The sequence below is a fragment of the Apteryx mantelli genome, chromosome 3, assembly GCF_036417845.1.
Source record: "Apteryx mantelli isolate bAptMan1 chromosome 3, bAptMan1.hap1, whole genome shotgun sequence".
NCBI lineage: Eukaryota > Metazoa > Chordata > Aves > Apterygiformes > Apterygidae > Apteryx > Apteryx mantelli.
The window spans coordinates 63,816,985-63,838,033 of NC_089980.1; the positions used below are offsets into that span (position 1 = coordinate 63,816,985).

Consider the following 21,049-nt stretch of genomic DNA (forward strand, 5'->3'; position numbering starts at 1 on the left):
TGTTGCATCTGATCTCTACAACTTTAAAGACTAAAAAGTTAAGATCATAAATAAAACTTCAGGACTTGTGTTTATTAATATTAACTGTTTGCTACTGAATTCTTATTTACAGGCACCATAAAACAAGTCCCAAAACCATTCGTTAAATGCCCAGCTTACCCAACACACAATCTTTGCAGCAAGGAAAAAATGGGCATAAACTAATGTTGAAAGGCTGCCTATTGTCAGCCTCAACTTCCTTGTTTTATTTAATGATGAATGTTTTCATTCTTTGTTAGTAACATAGTACATTGTTAAAGGCAAACTCATACTGCTTTTCAGTTGTTTGGAACATGCCATTCATATAAATCTGATGTCATTGATACAATTTCTGAATATAAAACTTGGGCCATGTTGTAATCTATTAAAACCCATGAGCAGGGCTATAAATTAGACTTCACTAGAAAGCTATCAGAATTTTTTTTTGTCTCCCCCTGTTCTTTTTTTTCAGCCTGTGACACTCCGGTGCCATGGTTTATTGTGTCAAGGTAAAGTTCAAGCTCTGAACTCTCTTTAAGGATTAATAAGAGATCCCGGGTGTAATACTTGGTTTCCTTCCCTTCACCTTCAGCTCTTAGAATTCTGCTCACAATCAGACTTGCTGGAGGTGGACCATGCATCACTCAGACAGGTTTCTTTCAGAATACAAATCCAAATCTGTACCTACCTACTATGTGCAGAAGTTGGTTAGAAAGCAAAAAGCACCCACTTAAAAATATACTAATTACTGTATAAGTAAGCTATCTAAAATTAATCAAGATGTTTTTTTCCTCTGGTAATACAGTTTAAAAGATGAAAACTCATCCAGTATCTTTTATCTTGTTTTTTATTGTGTGCTTTCTAGTTGGATCTGTTACCATGCGTTTTTCACATACAAATTAGGGAATATTTTTTTATTGTCCTGATCTTTTCAGCTAAGCTTCTTTCAAGAAATATACTGACAGAAAACAGATTTGTTAGCCTCTTAGTGAAGAATTTCATTGTTTTAAAATGTTTTTGAATAATGTTCATAATGTAAATAGTTGCACGTATTGCAAATATAGCTGGTGGAGAACCTTATGTTTAAATGACTTTGTCTTCCTATTAAAGGAGATCAGCAAGTGTCAAAAGACACCTCACAGCAGAAATAGTATATTAGGGCTTAATGCCTTTATTGTCACTGAATGACGAATATTCGAGACTCCATTTTTCTGTTAGCAAAGTTAGAAATCTTTTTGCGATTTTTAGAAAAAATCCTTCTTGTGTACAGCTCCCAAATGCAATCAATTACCATCTTCTCATCCTGTTGTTCTGTGTCACCTCTGAATTGCTTCTAATTCCCTTCCTAGGCTTTCAGTTTGTCTCTCACCTTGAAGGCTCTCTGTAACTCCACAGTCCCTGCCCTTGTTCCCCTCTGCTCTACAATCAGAGCTATCTCCTTGCTCCACGTGCTATTCCAAGCAAATCTTCACTATGTGGTGGAGCCTGAAAAGATGCTGTTGATGACAGAGCACATGTTTGTGAGACAGAATATCTATTACTCACTCACTAAGAGATTTGGGGCAAATTAACAAAATTTCTGTGCCTCAGTCTTCTTTCTGAAAAATACTGGTTATTGTGCTGCTTCCCTTTACAACAAAGGGGCAATGAAGATTAATTCTGAAAATTAATTGGGTTTTTTTTTCAGGAACTTAAAGGTGCTGAGCTAAGAAACATTATAAACGTGACTAGCATTATGATAACTACCTTATATTATTCAGAGTTGACTAGATCTGCTTGAGATGATCTGGAACAGAGGTGATCTGAATGTTGTCTTATCATTTGGAAGCTTCTCCTCCGAAAACAGGGGAGGCATCTGCACACTGCATTGCACCCAGTAGCCATGGTGGCATGAGGCAGTCAGGACCATGGCATCCTGTGTTGTTTCTTTTGTCCTCCTTTAAGTTGGAGGAGTGCTAACAAATGTACAAATGGGAAAGCCTGCTCTGTGAAAAAAGAATACACCAAAGAGTTCTCATTTCTTTAGGGACTTGCACACTGCTTTCAAAAAAAGTTTGAAGGTGTCTTTAATAATAGATAGTGCACTTGCATAAATATGTGTGAAATTAAGATACCTTATTAGTAAGGTAATAAGTAAAGGAAATACATGATCTCTATTTGGAGTAATCTGATATATGGACAGTATTGAGTGTTCCTAGATTTTTATGTATTCATCTTATGTATAGATGAGGTATATCTTTCCTAAAAAAATGAACAGGCATAAAAGAAAATTCCTGCTGTGATTTTAAAGAAATGTATGGTCATATAAATACAGTGTAATAATCCAATCCTCTTAGATTAATTCCTTAAAAAATGGGAACTTTAGGAAATGACTATAATTACACTGTTTTTTGGGTGATTTTCCAGGACATGTCTGTCCACAGTGTGATGTTATTTGCCAAGCATAATTTCAGATGTTGCATGTGCTATATTTAAAAAGTATTTATCCTCTTTTGTTAGTCCAGCTTTATAAAATTCAAACAAGGAAACCATCTGTGAAAACATCTCTTTAACTAATTTTACCATGAGAGTTGTGGTGGTGCTAATGATAATTATACTAGATATAGAAAATACACTTCTTCTATGTTGCTTGGCAAGTAGAATTAGTTAATCATAGCACAAGTTTCTCATAAAAGTCCTCTGGATTATAGGTTCTTGTTACAAAGTCGAGAAGTTTATTTCTAGTCATATGAGGCGAGATTGCCATATCCGAGTGATTTCTAGGTAGCATTAATCTTCACAGTGTCATATTTAAATTATGCAGCATATTATCTGAAAGTCATGTTTTTTCCCTGTCTTTCAGGCTGGCCCAGATGGAAAGGACCAATGGCTCCTTCCTCACGGACAGTAGCTCCACCACAGGAAGTGTGTAAGTAACTCATTAAGGCTACTAGGAAAGATGGATATATTTGGTTACAGCTGCATGATATGATCTTTATAAACTGTAACACAGAATTTAGTCCCAATGAAAGTAGCTAATAAGTATGACTCCAAGAATGCCTGCATAAATTTCATTCTTCCAAGCACTAATTAAATACATTGGTGGTGTTTATTTGTTGAATAAGTTACTTGGTGACATAAGGGAACTCTGTGTTTGTCAGCTGTTCTACTTCAAGAAATGAGTACATTTCATGTGACTGGAAACAAGTCACAGCTTTACAGGCTCTAATTTGTATTGCTTTTCTACTCTTGCCATACTGTAAAGTGTAGAAGTGGACAATGGAGTGTGCCAATAGCTTGTGTTAATCTCCAGGACAATTTTCTGGTTAAAAACAAACAAAAAAAATCATCTGTATTAGAAGTGTTGTGCAGATCCAGAACTATGTTGCTTTTTCTTGCTTAGATTTCAATTTATCGGCTGCTGATCCATCTGTTTATACTTGGGGATATAAACATAGCCCTATATTAATTTATCAAGGCCATTTTGTGTTTTGGAATTATTTGACAGTTTTAATGTAAAAGACTTCTTTAAAATGTATAGATGAACCTGGTAAAACATAAAACCCTTTGAATTACTAATGAATTGAATATGGTTTTTTTCCATGTTAAAATACATGAATGTTTTAACCTCATTGTATTATCAGTTCAGTTAATTAAATCAGTGTAGTAGGACAATGCCTCTTTTAAGTTATTAAAGGATGTCATCCTATTACAGAGGAAACAGAATTTGTTATTGTTCAGCTCTGGTTAGTTAGACTAGGCTATTGTTCTTAGTAATGCCTTCGTTTACTGTTTTAAAATCTAATCGTGAAATGATTTTTCCAATGAATTTTACTAGCAGTTTGAGATATAAATAATATCTTTCAAAGAAGCACTCATGATCACCTTTAAATTCGTTTCCTCTTTCCTGCTTGATTAACTCTTTTTACATAACTGCTAAAACTGTTTTTCATGTATAACCTTAATAGTAGGCTCACCAATGACAGAAATGCAGCCAAACTCTTCCCTTTTGAAAAAATGCAAACATGCTGCCATTTGGCAGGGAAAGCTGAAAATTTGTAAGCTGCTAAATGCTCATACACTTGATCAAGTTGTTTATTTTGCAATTAATGATTCTACTTGTGTACAAGACTGAGCAGCCATCCATTCCAACAGTAAAAGGAGTCATATATGCTTTTATTCATCTGTTGATTTTAATACAATTTTTATTCTCACCTATAAAAATAGCCTCTCTTTTAAAAAAAATAACAAACTTGGTGGATTTGTGTACCGTTATATTGGAGAGACTTTGGGTCTCAGTCCTGTTGTCAAATGGGGACTGTTACATAAACAAAACATGCAGAGATTCAGAGGTCAAGGAGGGCAAGAAAGTTGGGGGGGGGGGTTTACTGTGTGGCACCATTTTTTATTTGCAGATAATACTATACTTTCACTAAGGTGCATGCTAAAGTGCCCGCAAAATTCTGAAGAACTGTGATTTAAAGTTTAGACTTGAACCACTGCAGGGAAGTACTGATCTGTGAAATCTAGATCCCAGGCTGGATCATAAATCTCTTATAGCTGGAACACTGGGTATCTAGGATGCCCAGTTCACCAACATTTTTAATGTTTAAATACAGTTTGACATAGAAATGTGTATTGTAATCATTCTATGTAGACTGAATCAGAAGGGGCAATTTGAAATTTGAATCTGTATTTTTTCAGCTCAAGTGTATCTGCTATAAACATACCTGAGCAAAATCTCATTTTCTTATGGCATTCTTTTGAACCTTCAGGAGATGATTACTGATTTGGAAATCAAATTCTCTCCTTCTCGTAATCGGAATTCTGTTCTGAGATCTTATTTTTATCAGTCCTCAGGAGTTCTTCAGTTTACTGCAAACTATAATAGAGGCAAAGTTACACTTGATATTGGAGAATTACTACTTTTGCCTTGTCAGCTTAACCTTGTTATTAATGAACTTGTTAACACACTTCATGCTCCAAAGGGCTTGCATAAGAAGCCTTCTACATTTGAATGACAAGAAAACTTCTGCCTTCAGTTAAACGTCACAATTTTTTGCACAAATGTTCTAGAATATACAATTTGATTAAGAAAACATTCTTCAAATAAATTTCTCCTGTTTTTTACTTAACCTGTTTTCTTGAACTTTGTTATGACTTCCTCTAATTCAGTTCTTCTAAACTCCCCAAAAGTATGTGAATTCCATTAAACTACATTTTTCCTCAATTGAAAAAATATTTGTGGATTACAAAACAATCATAGTCTACTGTAGTGTGTCCAGACTTCCAAGCAAATATTCTGATGTTCTCATGATTGTGTTTTCTAATATAAAGACTTTGAAGGAAAATATTTTTCCTTCATCTCATCTTCACTATGCATTATAGAGTTCTAAATGCTTAGGCTAGACAGTCATGATGAATTTTCTTTGGCTTTAGTTCATGCAAATACATCAATATCCTAAAAGCAGACATTTCACAAGTGAAAATGTTGCAAAGTCTTCAGTTTTTCCTTATGTTCAGAGAATGATAAATAGCATGCCTAACAGAAAGCCATGCCTCACAATTTGACAAATCATGTTGTAGTAGAATGAAAAGCAAAAAGCATTGTTAAGAAAATCAAACAAGAACCTAACTCTCTTATTCCTGTAATATACAAACTATCCTGTCTAGGCCATGCTAAAGTTAATTGCATTGTGCATAGTATTTATGATTTCTGTGTACATGTGAATGTTTAATAGCTGTTTTCTGATTAACCCCTTTATTACTGGTGGTCTTCATGTCTGCAGCACTGGTGATGCCACTTCATACCCAGCTGAAGGCAGAGCTGGAACATATCAGAAATTCTGCTTATCAGGGAGACCGTGCACTGAGGTGCAGGGGTAGGAACAAGCAGGGAAGGCCAGCAATGCTTTCAGCTGGCACTGCCCTGCAGTGTGTCATAAGTGCAACTGGAGTCCCAGTATATAGCAACTGAATATTTTGACATAATTTAAGTGGTAAAAAGACATCTTGTCACAATGAGAAATTAATTACAGTTGATAATAAAATCAAGAGAAGAACAGATAAGTTAGAGGATGGGAATGTTTTTGAATACTTTTTTGAACCTTATTCTAGTATTTCTCATAGCATCATCAGGTCAAGATACACTTTCTTTGGACTAGAATACATGGTGCTTAGTATTAGAGCCATAGAAAAAAATGAAAATGATGGGGGAAATGTAGTCATCACAAACTCATTTATCTTATTGTCTAAAATCTAATTTAGCAATCTGTTTTCTTAATCATATAAAATGGTACGCTAGGATGAAGAGTGACTATCAAGAAATCTGAGTTTGTCTTTTTACAGCTCAGGCTTGATGCTAGGAAAGCTGTGCCTAAATTTCTTTAGGCTCTTGCTCCATCCCTGCCGTGCTTAATGCATGTTTTGGAATAGGCCTGTTGAAAACATGTATCCACAAAGAGAATAGGATATTTCAAATGCCATTTTCCATTGGTTGGTTTGTTTTCCTTTGAGATGTCCTTCTTTCAAGTCTGACCTTCTTTGGATGTCATTTTTTACAGCTTTCCAGCATGATGATAGTGCAAATGCTAAAAAGTAACTGTAATTCCTGCTGTTAAAGGACTTTATCTGTGTAGTTCAGGCTTTTTCTCAAAGCCCAGGGTCTTCAGGAGAATAACCACTGAGAAAGGACAAGGAATTGATTTTGATCTTGTGCTTTTATTTTGGTTGCTGATTGTCATCTCCCACCAGTTCTGGAGAGGAGAAAATCTTGGATTCTCAAAATGAAAATATTTGCATGTCGAAGAGTGTGTGTCATTCCCTTGTGTTGGAGGTCATCATGAAGCCCTGCACTGAGACTTCTGTGCTACTATTAGATCTGTCTTAATTACAGTCATGAGGTCTGTTGGTGCAGGTTGAAGGTTCTGGTTTGGGACCAGTAATCTTGGCAGAACAGACTGGTAGTGGAACACATGCTAAAAAATGACTTTTTCTTTAACAGGTTTCTCCCTTTATCAGGTATTTCCTCTCTCATGTGTCAGAGTGCTATGAATTACAGATTGTGATGCCTAAGAAATGACCAGTCAGTATTTGCAGTCTGTCCTCTACAGACTCTGAGACACTGAATCAGTGAGAGAGGAGGGAAATTAAATTTACTCAGGGTTGAATAACTGGGAGGAGTATGAAGTATAAAATATCAAGAATCCTTCCTGAGCAAATTGTATCTACCCATTTGGGTCCTACCAACTGGCCACAGAACAGTGAAAAGTATGTAAGCAGTTATTGTATAAACACTTTCTTATATAAGTTATAAGGTATATAAGTTTCATGAAAAAATGAGGTTACAACTAATGTAAAATCTTGACAGAATCTCAGCTTCAATGAAGTCAAATAAAAATAATAAATCCAGCTTTACAGAGCCATATTAAAAAAAAATCCATTTCAAGTGACCTGCATAGCTGTTTATAAACTAATTCATCATCTTAAAATATAGATAGCAGCTTTTTGGTGCCTAATTAAAATAACCAGACTAAACTCCTTGATCTTGTGAACCTTTCCCAACAACATAACACCCTTGCACAAATAAAACCTGTATAGTTGCACTGTATCATGTAAATTAATATTTAAAGAGTGTTTTGAAACCTGGATGATAAAACTGCATTCTCTCTCTGTGGTCTGTTTTCACACTGTTTTTGTACTCACTGTAATGTGGCATTAAACTGCAGCACTTCACTGCATAGAAGACTATTTCAGCTGCAGTGAGGCAATTCTGCAAGTTTTGCAGGACTTTAGAGACCCTACTATATACCGTACAGTTTGAAGCCCTAATATCTGTTTACAACACTTCAGCCAAAACTTAGTCATAAGTGGTGTTTTGTTTTATTAAGGTGCTTAAAGGATAGAGAAGTACCCAGTTTTCATTTTTATGTCAGGACCTGATCCAAACTCCATTAACTATACTAGCCTTTGTTTTAGATTTAACTAGACCAGAAAATAACAAAGCAAGTGATTATGAGTTTCCCTGATATCATTTGAGAGGCTGAGAAAAGAAAGCAGTTAAGGGACTTGTTTTTGTAGGTAAGCAAAAAACATTGTTCTGTTTCTGTTCTAGACAGCTCTGTGTGTCCGCTATCCCCTGTGTTTTTGAGGGGGCTTAAATGCACATACAACCCCAGTGTTATTTGAATTGTATGCTCATATTGAATGAAAAATTCATTACATTTATTGATTTGCATGGGAAGATCAATATTTCTTCTCATGAGCATAGGACTGACTACAGCCAAGATAGATAAGAAATACGGGAATGTGCATTATTTTACTTGAAATTTCTCAATTTACAATTAAAGGCAGAGGAACTTACTAATGAAGTTTCTTTTTCAGATTATCATGTAAATTTTCTGCAAACTATTAGTTTATTGCAAAAGATGTGTTGAAGGAAAGCACTCGGTGGAAGAAACTTTTCATATCTGTTTTTAACCCTTCTGTCATAAATGAACATTCATGGAACAGAATGCCATGAACTTTAAGAATGGATGGAACTGTCAGAGGCTATAAATAGTTGGGGTCTTTTTCACTTTTATTGTTATTTGATACATATTTGATCATAATAGTCTAGATTTTCAAAGACAAGTTGAAAGTGGCAGCCCACCTAACAGCTTTGGATAGATAGTGCATAGTTATCTTCAGGTAGAAATAAGTCAATGTTATTCTAACATAGAAATTAGTTTCAGTAAGAAATTTGTTTTAATCGATAATACGAAGAACGAAATCACTTAGCTGCATGATAGAAGTGGATTTCCAAGAGAAATAGACAATCTGTATTTAATAAATTTGTGGATATTTTGGCTTGGTTTGTAATAGTGGTGATGACTTCAAATGGGTATTGATGTAGTGAGGTACCAAGAAATCTTAGTTCGACAGCATAGGATAGGGTCTTATACATACACAAACAATATGTTTGCAGTTCTCATTTGTTTCTGTCATGTGCATTTACTGAAGTTCAACAGTACAGCTATGCACTTTGAGAACAGAAGACTCCTTTTATCACAAGGTTTTGAATTTATTTCTGGAAAAAACTCCAATCTGTGTGCAAGGCCTGTAATACACCTGAGGTGTTTTACTTTTAGATACATTTATTAATAGATTATTTGTCACCACAGAGATAATTTTTGTTTTATCCAGTATATACATTTCTAAGTAACTGTTTTTCAAATCATTCAAATGGGACTGTATATTTAGATATTTTACATTGTAAGATTTTTAATAAACTGAAGGAAATAGAAAAGGCCCCTTGAAAAGCTCTATTACATTTCTATTTGAAAAATAAATATTTTGTCTATTACCAACTTCCTGTTTTTACTATGCCCTTTCAAAGACACTGCTTGAGGATACTTTTCATTATGTCACAGCACAATCAGTTGAACAGCATAATGAATAGTTACTTCATTGCAACCATAGCAGAAAAAGATTAGTGCAGGATAGATTTTTTTTTAATGCAGAAAAATCTGTTTCATATTTATTACTGTCTTTTTAAGTTTAAATTCTAAAAAGCTGTATACTGTTTTTTTTAAGAAAAAAATCATTCTGAGTTTCTTAAATGAGAAATTTGGAGTTAATATATTTTAAACTCTGTTATGAGAGAAATTTTCAATAAGTTATTTCAAAAGTCTTGGCAAGATAGGGTCTCTCTTGTCTGAAAAAGCAGAGAATAGTTCTGCCAACATCTTGCAAAAGTTTTTGCATGATTTTGCAAGACAGTTGTTGGCATAAAAGCTTTTGTGGCTGTAAAATCTTGTGAGATAACCATTCCAAGCAATGATGGAAAAGTTCTTATTTCTTTTAAACATCTAAACATTCAACTATATTCTAAAGAAAATGGGAATCACCTGATGTAAACAGATGAGTGTACCTTCAATAACAAATAAGTTCTCCCTTCTTCTCCTACTATTTTCTTGGGCTACTGGTGCCCTAATCATCTAAAAACTAGCTCAGCTGTATCACACTCATATTCAAGACAGTACACGTATACATACAAAAACCTTTTAGACTTTAGATTCTCTTCCAGTGATAAAGCCCCACAAGCAGAAACCAGTAGCAAAGACCTTTTGCCTTTATTTATCATGGATGCTCTCCTCCAAGATTTAAACAGTCTGCTTCCTTATCTCTCCACCCTGCTCTGTCAGATGAGTTTCAGCCCATCCAATGTGTCTCTCCAGGCCTACTCTCTTGTCTCTTCCTTTCTTCCTTGTAGTTTTCTGCTCTTTTATCTTTGTATATCCATTGTTCATCTGGTACATGAAGTGTCTCCTCTACAGTGTCTTACAACTGGATGTTTGCTCTCTCTCTTTCCCAGATGAATCTGAATACATGTGTGTATACTGTTAATGTGCTTTATTTTTGCTGTTGATCATATTTTAACTTTAAAAGATTTTTAGGATAAAGTTTGTATGGAAAGTGTTTCACTATATAGTAATGTACATAGCCTCTGTTTTGCAAGTCAAGCAAAGAAAGGCATTTGGCGAAGAGAAGAGTGCGTTCTACAGCAGTCTTATTGCTATGATTCAGGAATTTCTCTTTTAAAAATAGTATATAGTCTTTTTGCTTCTCATTTATCCTTTTTTGAGTAAGTAAGCAACTACTCTTAGGGCATGGTATCTTTCACTTCCTATCCCTCTGACATTGCTATGGAAAAAAGCCAGCAAGTGGGGAAGGAAGGCATGTATAAAAAAGCAAAATCATTTGGATATTATAGCATAATTGAAAGTTTTAGGTCTTCTCTATCTCCTGACTAGAATGGAATTTCTGTGCTAGTCAAAAGAAGGTCAGTCTTAGGCTTTTAGTTTTATACCCGAATCTGTAAGGAGGAAGATAACTGCTACCCTTGAAGAGTTTCAATGTGTCACATGTGTATCACAACCAAAAAAAAAAAATTGTGGAAATATAAGACTAATTCAAAATCCATGTCATGATCTTTGCAGCATTGTCAGTCCCCTTTGTGCAGCCCATACTGATTTATCTAGATATTTGATGATTCTTTCACCTATCACATTTTGGAGAGTTCTGTGATTTATTTTTTTTTTTAATTTCTAATTTTTATTAAGTAGATTGAGCACACCAAAACTGTCTCCTAAGAAATACTATAAGTTTAGGGATATTTGTAGTCAAAATAAAGATACCACCAGGTAGTGGTTATTTTACCAGGTAGTTCATTTGGTTTTATTTATATTTAAGGCACTTGAAAGTAATCATTTTTGGTTTATATTATCTCAGATTCTTGCTTTCACTGTTTCTTTTGGAACCATCAGCAGCCTTTGGTCTTTATGCATACATTAAAATGAAATGGTCTTTTATACTAATACAGTTCAATTTTCTTTTTGCTATGTGTTGTCTGGTTTTTGCAGTATATTTTTTTGAAATAAGTCAGAAAAATGTTAATACAATTTGCTGAGCTACATACATCTGACAGTTATACCCTAGATTCTTGCAGGCTTATGTTCTGCTCTGAGTACTTTGTCATAAACAAACAAGAAAACAAACAAACCCCCTCAGCTTGGCAAAGTTGTTAGCTCACATAATAAACACATTACTGCCTGTCTTAAATCTACATTGTTTTATTACTCTAGAGAAGATGAACATGCCCTTATCCAGCAGTATTGTCAGACTCTGGGAGGAGAGTCGCCTGTGAGTCAGCCACAGAGTCCTGCTCAGATACTCAAGTCAGTGGAAAAGGAAGAGCGGGGGGAGTTGGAGCGCATCATCGCTGACCTTGAGGAAGAGCAAAGGTCTCGTAATCATCCTGCCTGGTGTCTGAATTGTCACCTTGCTGTCATTGTTTTAACCTTGCATGTACTACATACAGTTCTTGTTGGAGAGGATGAGGAGATGGACCCAGGAGTCGCAGTTTCAGCTTAGAATCAGTCAAAGCACTGTTCATAGCCTGACTCTTTGTTAGGTGAAAGAGTGTGGGACTGTGACAAAATATTTGAGTTTCACCTCTACTTTATTGCATATGCTTTTTATCATAAACTGGGAGTCAGGACTAGACCTTTGTATGAGCTACGTGTGTCCTGTAGTTGGAGGTGATAATGTCATTTGAACTAAGAAAGGTTTTTATTTTAATTTGCTTGATTGTCATCACTCTCTTTTTCTCTTAATAAACCAGGAGTCTGCAGATAGAATATGAGCAACTAAAGGAGCAACATCTTCGGAGAGGAATCAATCCTCTTGCATCGCCCCCAGACTCTGTTGTGTCACCTCAGCAAGCTTCGGAAGATGCTGAGCTCATTGCTGAAGCTAAACTCCTAAGGCAGCATAAAGGTCGCCTGGAAGCAAGAATGCAAATATTGGAAGATCACAATAAACAGTTGGAATCTCAGCTTCACCGGCTACGGCAGCTACTTGAGCAGGTAAATGTATAGTGGTGTCTTTCTCCAACGTTGTTTCTGTGTGATGGTGAATCAGAGGTGTTGGAATTTTATTGCAGATGTTTTTCCCAAATTAGCTTGATCTGTTGAACTCAGTCAGGATGAAGAGACTTTTTTCTTATCATCTATTATGAATGCATTTACCATTGTAAAAGTCAAAATGAAAGCAAAATAATTACAAGTGCTGGAGTGATCATGATAATTCATGAAGTGAATAACACACAACAAGCAAGTGCAACAGTTTTCCCAAAATTAAAGAGGAGGGGGAAGAAAATATATGCCTTTTTCTAAATAGTGGTACCAGTCACAGCCTTTATTTTACTTCAGCTCTCCAGCCTCTTTAAAATGTCCTAGTTGTTGCCAAGGTTCCTGGACACTGCAGCCTTTCTTGGCCTGCCAAAGATACCTGTCTTGTAAGCAAGGGAGAAATTATTTCCATTAAAAAAAGGGGGAGGGGTTTCTCTTGAGTAACACGTTTAGACCAGTAAACAACAGCAAAATGGTCTACAAATAATCAAATGCTGCAGGCAAGAGACTTTTAGCAATTTTCAGTAGCTAGGGATCGTTGGGTTTCTTTGTTGGAAGAGGAAGTGCTGAAGGCAGAATATGCACATCTAGATTATAAAATTACCAACAGTAACTTATACAAGGTATTGTCAGAGATGTTTGTTTATACTGTATCCTGTGTGGAAGCTTGAATGATGAAGAATGTACGAATGTTTTCTCCTAAATAATCAGTACAGTTGGGTCAGAGTCCAGTGATGCAAATGGTTCCTGGCTTCCATGAGCCAGGTGAATGGCTGTATTTCTTAGAGAATTTAACTAAGCTAAGAACTAGACCTCACAAAACGGATATCACAATGGCATAAGCTCCTGCTTGATGGTAGACTTATCAAAGTAATCAGGAATTTTCTTCAGTGGCTGGCTTTCTCATTTTTCTAGGTAGTCTTGACAGCACAGCATTAAAATGCGTCTGTTCCCATGGCTTCCCTACCCCTCTAGCAGAATTATTTTTGTTGATGTTACTGTCATTCTGGCATCTTTCATCAGTATTTGAGTAGCTTAAATATTTAAAAGGGAAGCCAAGAACTGGTACAACTGTTCACATCAATCGTTCATGAAGTAAATATCTTGATAACTGTGGCCACTACTAGGTGTTTCAGGGAAAGGCTTAAAGTCTGCTGAAACAGCTGGTAATAGCAATGCAGATGTTCTGCCAAACCCACAGTTAGTTTCAGCTTAGTTCTTAAAGCATGAAAGTGTTCACCCCTTTCAAACTTTCTTTTATTCTAATGTAACTGTGGATAATCTTATTAATCATATAATTGTGAAATCTTTTTAGAATCCTCATAATGTCCTTAGTGAGGCCTTTAGGGTATAATGCGTGTATTGTGCTAAAAGGAAAAAAAGCAATTTTTTTTTCTTTTTTTTCTTTTTTTTTTTTTAATCGGTTTCACCTTTTGATTTTTCTGGGCATTCTGCAGCTCTTGGTTTCTGTTAGAGTAAGATAGAACATAGTCAACCTTTTTTAGTACTTCTGATTGTTTAAACCTGATTTACTATACTGTTGCTCTTTTGCTTCCTCTCCAAAATCTCCCTCATCTGTGGGAGTCACGCTGTGCTTCTGATTGTTCCAAATGCCCTTCCCAAAGCTGGTCCTATTTCTCTCTGTCCTCCTTTAAAGGAGTGACTGGAACTAAGTCCAGTATTGTAGAGGGTCTACTTTTTTTTTTTAATAATATTTCTGTGATTTTCAATATGCCTTTCTAAATGCATCATTATTTTATTTGGGGCTGGGGGGGGTTGGTGTTTGTTTGTTTTCCACTGTCACTAAGCAGATTTTTTTGCAAGCTGTCTACCGTGATGCCTAAGTTCCTATTCTGGAGGATTCACAGGGGATTCAGAAATTGTAAATAATCCTAATTTTCAGCATACATTTTTGGAGCTTCTTTAGGTTGACATTAGTACACTTATGAAACAGCACTGAATCCCATTACTGCCCCCTTAAGATTCTTCCATCTGAAAAATGACCACTTTTTAGAAAGTTTCTTTTTCTGTCATCTAGGCCATTTACAGTCTGTGAAAGTTTTTACCTTTCTCACTGCTTTAAGTGTAGGACTTTATCAGCAGCCAACTGGGGATCTAAGCGTATTTGTTTATTTCCTTTACTTTTATGGACTGCCCCAATTATCTTTTCAGTGGGTATAAGGAATTCCTTTTCTCATGAATGGGACTGGATGATTTGCATGGAAGATTCTCTTAAATCCAAATGTCAAAACATTTAGCAACTGTAAAACTCCTCTAACAATTACTGGTATTAAAGGACGCAACCATCCTTCTTGTAGTAGTGACGACTTTGCCATAACTGGCATCTCATGTCATCTCTTTGTTTCTCACTTCTGTCAAGAGCAAGTTTCTCCTTTTCTCTTTTCCATTCAGCCTCCTGATTGTTGCTTAGGTTAATAACTTGTCACTGAATCCAAAAGTACTGGGCCTTTTTTTCCCTAAGAGATGTGGAATGAGTCTGTCTACCCACAGACATTTAGGGAGAAATTTAATGAAATTTAGAAGCTTCCCTGTAGTAACTGTTTGATCTGTATGAGTGAGCTTTCCAAGGCATTCTTTAGGGGGCACATTTTTCAGAGATATGCATGCATCCTCACATACACATTTGCCTACTTCAGGTCATGATTCTGAGGTGACCATACTATTTTTAGTTTAGCAAGCCCAAAGGATTGGTAGCTGTCACACCAATGTCATTTTTGTCCACCTGATTGATTATAGTGCCAAAGAGGAAGGTGAAACAGAACTGACATGCTTTAATACCAATATGTTAATCATACAGATAATAAGTACATACTTCAATACCAGTATGCTAATCATACAGAGAAAAAATAAAGAATCCATTTTCATTTTTCTTTCTACAGCCCTGTTAGATATTGCACATGCAAAATAGAAATAAGACTTATTGTGAAAGGCATTTAAAGTCTGTTTGGATTTTTTTCTGCTTACCTGAGCTACTGAACAGAGGTTTCATATTGGATTTGAGATTGAAGTAAATGGAAGTTAATATCGTCTATCAATGGATATGCTGGACTGTAAGACAGAGTAAATAGGGACTGCAGCTCCTCTCCTGAAAGCAGAGGAGCTTTACCAAAAGAGCAGAGAAGAGCTCTGTTTCTTTTGTGGCTGGGAGAATAAGCTTGTAACAAGCAGAAGCATCTGTAATGGGTATGCAAAGGGAATTAGCTTTTTTTGAGATTCTCTGTGACTCAGAGATGTTTTCTCCCCGCAAAAGTGAATCAAGTGAAGAACACGTATGTTTTATCTACCCCTTTAAGCCACAGAACCATTCAAGCTATTCCTTGAGAAAGACACCAGCAGGAGGCACACTGTGGTGCTAAAATAAATTTTTAAGCATCTCCTTTAAAATGCTTTAAAAATTGCTGTAATACAGAAAAATCCCCTGGTTTCCAAGGTTTCTGGGGAGGAACATCTCTGTGACTTCATATCTTTATTTGTTTCTTCATCAGAAGAAATATGCTACCTTCTAGAAAATGGGTTTGGAAATTTCCCCTTTATCCCCCTAGAGGCCTGATCTGTCCCTCTGCTTTTGTTTATTCAGGGACAAATAACATAAGGTAAAATCTAGGGCTGTTTTCCTGTGGTTTCTGCCTAAAAGTTATTTGCCGGGTTGTTTTGAATAAGAATGCCTGAACTTCATAATGCCTGAAGGGGACTGATCGTGGGAATGATTAGATATCGTAGGTGTTATGCAGCAAGGGTCAAGTAGAACAGGCTTTTAGTGAGTGTTGAGTACGAGTTCTTGGTCCTCATTTTGTAGTCTTGGATGATAGCCTATGACTTTTCTGTGCCTCAGGTTCTCTCACAGAAAAGCTGTTAAATAATGTAACTACATGTAGTTATATCCTGATTTATTTTGCATTTAACGCTGGTCAGTATTTGATTATGAAAGCATTTATTCCACTACTGGAACCCTTCCCTTGCTGCTCCAAAACCCACAGTTCATCCGCCTAGCTGTGTTCTGTATTTGGAACAGGAGGATTTTGATTTCTTTTGGCTTTTTTTGTAGCAGGCATTGAAACTGTGTAGTGTAACGTTTATGAGTATGTTTAAATAAAGCATGAATTCATCAGACATTGTCCTCTGATCATAAGGGATGTGGTTTTATTTTAAAAACCCAGCAGCACTATTTCATTCTGATTGTTGTGGCAATATATGCTACACCGATGCAGAGTACTCTAACATGTTTTATTTCTTCTTAGTTTATCCACTGAGTCCTCACGCTCTGTGTTGGCTTTTTTTTTTTTCCTGTCATTTGCAATAGCATTGCTAAGCAGCACTAAATATCCTTTGCTACTAGCTCCTCATTTAAGTTCAGAGACACCTCTTAATTAATCTTGACTTTGCAGTGCCTCACCATCCTTGATTTAGCTTATGTGTTGTTGTTCTGCAGTTTTGTATCAAGTCCAGCACTATTCTTCCTCCCTTAGTCATCTCTGTACTTTTTGTCCACAGTTACCACTTGAAGAGAGACGGAGATCCAGTCCAGGTGCAAGTTTGTGTTTTGAATGATTCACATTGTGTCAGTCTATTTGTGAGGTGGGCAAGCAGCCACCCTGCTGCTGAAGCTAGCTTTCTTCTATACTAAAGTAACCCTTGCAGCGTTTGCTTCATCTCTGTACCATTACAGCTCTAAACACTTCTTGAGCAGAGGTTGCTTGTATACAGAATTACCTGGCTTGTCAAAGGAGTTTTGGCCTCTTTAACAGCAGCAAACTCATTTTACCTAGACTCTGTAGCTTGATTGAAGCCTGATATTGAATAGCAAGTGACGATAGGTGTTCACTGTTCATATGAGTGTCAGACAGTAAAATCTTTGGCTGGCTTGAAAGCACTTCCATTTTTCTTTGTCTTTTGAATGCAGAGGAATATTTCTTGATTTATTCTTCTTAGTCAAAGCTGGAAGTTGGTATTGTCATACTGAAAGAGAGATGAGATTTGGAGGAGAAAAACAGATTTACTGAGTGCTCGAGGGAACGTTTCCTTCTATTCCTCTCCACTGCATATAAAAGAAAATATTTTTCTCTTTGTTCAACAATTTTCAATTTTGTGTTGTTGAAGGGTGTTTTTTCGTAAGTTGAAATTGAATGTTGTACTTAGGGTGGTGAGCTACAAAAGAGCAAAGATTGTGCATAAATTAACTGGTTTTTGTATTTTTCCTCTTTACACTGAGTGAGTCTCATTCATAGCTGTTCCAGATGCTTTTTCAGTCTATTAGTTTCCAAAAAAGCTTAAAAGTAATGTTATTTTTGTATTTCTTCTGTGTCTGCTTTTATCAGATTTAGTTGAATATTCTACTCTTTAGACTGTTAGGAAGTAATTTAGTGATTTGCATTCAAAAAGATAAATGATGGGGGCAACCATTTCAGCTAAGATTACATAACTGCCTCAGATGTTAAATGCTCTTTCACGTGCTTCTGGTTTTCCAGAATAGTCACTTTTGGAGCTTAAATACTGTATAACTACTCTCTTCCTCAAAGGATTTCTTAGAGAAAAGGAGAGAGAGAGAGGAGAAAATGTCTGAGCAAAATCTCTTCCAATATTTTTGAGTTGTTATAGTGAAGAAGCCTTATGATCTTTTCTTATTTGTTTATCAACATAAATGTGTTTGTGTGTGCATGTTCATGCGTGTGTGTGTATATATATGTGTGTATATATATATTCTCAAACACATACATATTTACAGCTAAATATAATACAAGGTTCTCTGTTGGATTCATTGGTAAATTTAGGAGTTAAGCAGGGCTTGCCTACAACAGTTTTCAGAATATATGGGCTCCTCCTCATAGATTTCTAGAAATTACATACTGCATAGTTTTTCTTCGAGTCCTGCATGCTACCAGGTACCCGTTCCCACGAGAGTGATGGATAGCTCCTGCTGCTTAGATTTAACAGAGTTCTCCTGGAATCTGATGTCTGCACTTGGCTTGATTGCAAAGGAATTTTGCAAAACTCTTCAAGATTGATCAGTTGCTTCAGGGCATGATTGGTTGCCTTGGTTAAGCTTCTAAGGGCAGCTTAGTTGAATGCCCCAACTCAGTCACAATATAATGGCGTAGTCCTTATGTATAGCTTGACTGAGGGTCCCTGGCAGAAAGGAGGGTAGCTACCATTTGGATTGTGTGTAACAACAGATTGTGTTTCTGTGGTGCACACTGACAGCTGAACATTAAGAAGCTAACTGGAGTCTCATAACAAATTGTTGGGTTTCCTTCCTAGTAGTTGTATTGACCTAAGCCAACGTTCAATAATTTGGAGAGAAAACAAGAAATAGCATAAAGAAAAGGAAAGGAGCAGGATGACCACATACAAGCCCACACTTCAATTCTGTAGATCTAATTTATTTAAATTTGTATATTATTATAACAGACCTTTGTCTTTAACGTAGCCTGAGTCAGACTCCACAGTTAACGGCGCCTCTCCCTGTGCTTCGCCCCAGCATTCTGCACTCAGCTACCCACTTGATCAAGAGATGAGCTCACAGTTTCATCAAACAGGTGAGTGTTGGACTGCAGGTATTTACTAAATAGTTTTAATTGTGTCTTTCTGAAGAGATTAACAAATAAATAAAATGGAACTGATCTTTCTGATGCTACTGGGAATAAGATTTGCTGCAGCTGGAGCTGTTGCAAACAGCTGCTTTATCACAAGAATCCATGCAACTCTGAATTACTGATTTCTATCTATAGAGTCCTGCATCCCATCCTTTTTCAACAAACAGATTTACTTGGGCTAATCTGTTGTTATGGAAGAGAGAATCGGATTTCATTAGAATGAAATAGCCAACAGCTGTTTATCCTACATTGCATGTATGCAGCTAAATAGTCTGTCACATAGAGGAAAAATGTCCAAAAACATGTAATAGAAGTTTTCTGATGGCTGCTTAAAACATTGTTGTGTATCATCTGCTTATCCTGGTATTTTGATGACCCTACCCCTCAAAGACTTCACATCTTTAGGAATTATTTAGGAACTTGTGTACAGCCTCTGCACTTAAAGGGTTTTCTCTCTTGAAAGATACTTTAAATTTCCATTAGCAGAACTCATTAATTCCATTGGGAATTAGCAGAAATAATGAGCAGAAATTAGGGGATATTTACAAATTATCTAAGATTTTTCTCAAATTATCTAAGTTCAATTTCCTCCCTGTCTTTGTTTCCAAGCTTTTGTGTTATAGGTAAAAATGATCTTATTTCTATGGAAAACAGGAAAAATATTCTCTTTCACACTGAAAAGTTTTCATTCAGCATTGTCACGTGTTTTTAATTTATCTGACAAAAACATGGAACTTCTTTGACTCTGTTTTGATGCAGTGACTAATAACACTGTCAAAAATGGAGTCAGTTGTTCCCTAACCATTCCATTGGCTAATTTTAAGCATCATTTTAAAAAAAATGGTGGCAAGGAGAATTTTAACACTATTGAAATTACTGTTGCATATTGAATAAAGACTGTCTAAAGTTTTTTGGGTTTTTTTTTCAAAAAATGAATAATGTATTCACTTTGGAAGCTATATGACAAATTATTTGAAAATAGGACAGAATATTAATTGAGCAGCTATTAAGTATAATTCCCTCATCTTGCTAAACATTTATTTATTTTAACTGTAAATTCTTATATACTTATGGACAATTCCCTTGGATAATCTTGGGTGTGGTGGTTAAGCTTTAATAATGGAGAAATGAATTCAGCTGCAAATCAATAATTTAAATTCTACCTCCTCTCCCAAGGCTGGCAGTTATCAATGATAGTTCCTGCACGTTAAGTTGCAAAGGCTTCAGGTAGTGGTCTCACTTGAAATATAAAGGAGCATTTAACTGGAAGTTTGGATGAGATGCCTTTCAGGATGGTGTTGTCCTTTTTTAAATTTTCTCTTCTTGTTATTAAATTCATTGCTCTTTTTGTTGTCATAGCTGCAGATGACTTGCTAGTCCCTCCTCATGATACCAGCACAGATCTAACAGATGTTATGGAGCAAATCAACAGCACATTTCCAGTTTGCTGCTGTAAGTGTAACAAAATCTGTCTGTGAGAATGGTATTGAATATGAGACTGACTTCTGAAGAAAAAAGTCAGTATTAACTAGGAAAGGATCTTAACTCTGATAAGATTTCTTGCTAAGATATACAAGCAACATAATTTGGTTCTTTAAAATTGCTCAATATGCAGTATTTGTGAAGAGAAATAAACAAATATTCATGTGTATTAAATAGAAGTGATTCCCTCTAAGAAAAGGCTCTTGTTCCATACAAAATTTTCATTCTACGCAGAATTAAGTGAATGTAGATTCAGAAATTTTGAATGCTTCTTCTCTTTTAAAACTTGCAAAAAAGCCTCAGGCAACAGGAGGGACTGTAGCCTGATCCTGGCTCCCAGGACTAATTATTGAACTAGTTATTGAACTAATTGACCAGAAGAAATAACTGTTAACACAGCACATAACACTTTTCCCTGCTCAAATATACTGAAAGTTAATATCTTATGCAGTGTCTACTAAAGAGAGATCAAAAAGAAAACCAATTAGCTCCATATGCTTGCTTTAT

General features: G+C 35.9%; 1 protein-coding gene across 1 annotated transcript in view; it reads left to right on the forward strand.

Annotated features, from left to right (window-relative positions):
* The window catches only part of UTRN (utrophin), a 401,902-nt gene that overhangs the window by 372,751 nt on the left and 8,102 nt on the right, over positions 1 to 21,049 (forward strand). Inside the window, exons 70-74 of the mRNA XM_067293529.1 lie at positions 2,861 to 2,926; positions 11,622 to 11,780; positions 12,161 to 12,404; positions 18,895 to 19,003; positions 20,420 to 20,512. Coding sequence (XP_067149630.1) covers positions 2,861 to 2,926; positions 11,622 to 11,780; positions 12,161 to 12,404; positions 18,895 to 19,003; positions 20,420 to 20,512 — 671 coding nt within the window. The remainder of the gene's footprint in view (positions 1 to 2,860; positions 2,927 to 11,621; positions 11,781 to 12,160; positions 12,405 to 18,894; positions 19,004 to 20,419; positions 20,513 to 21,049) is intronic.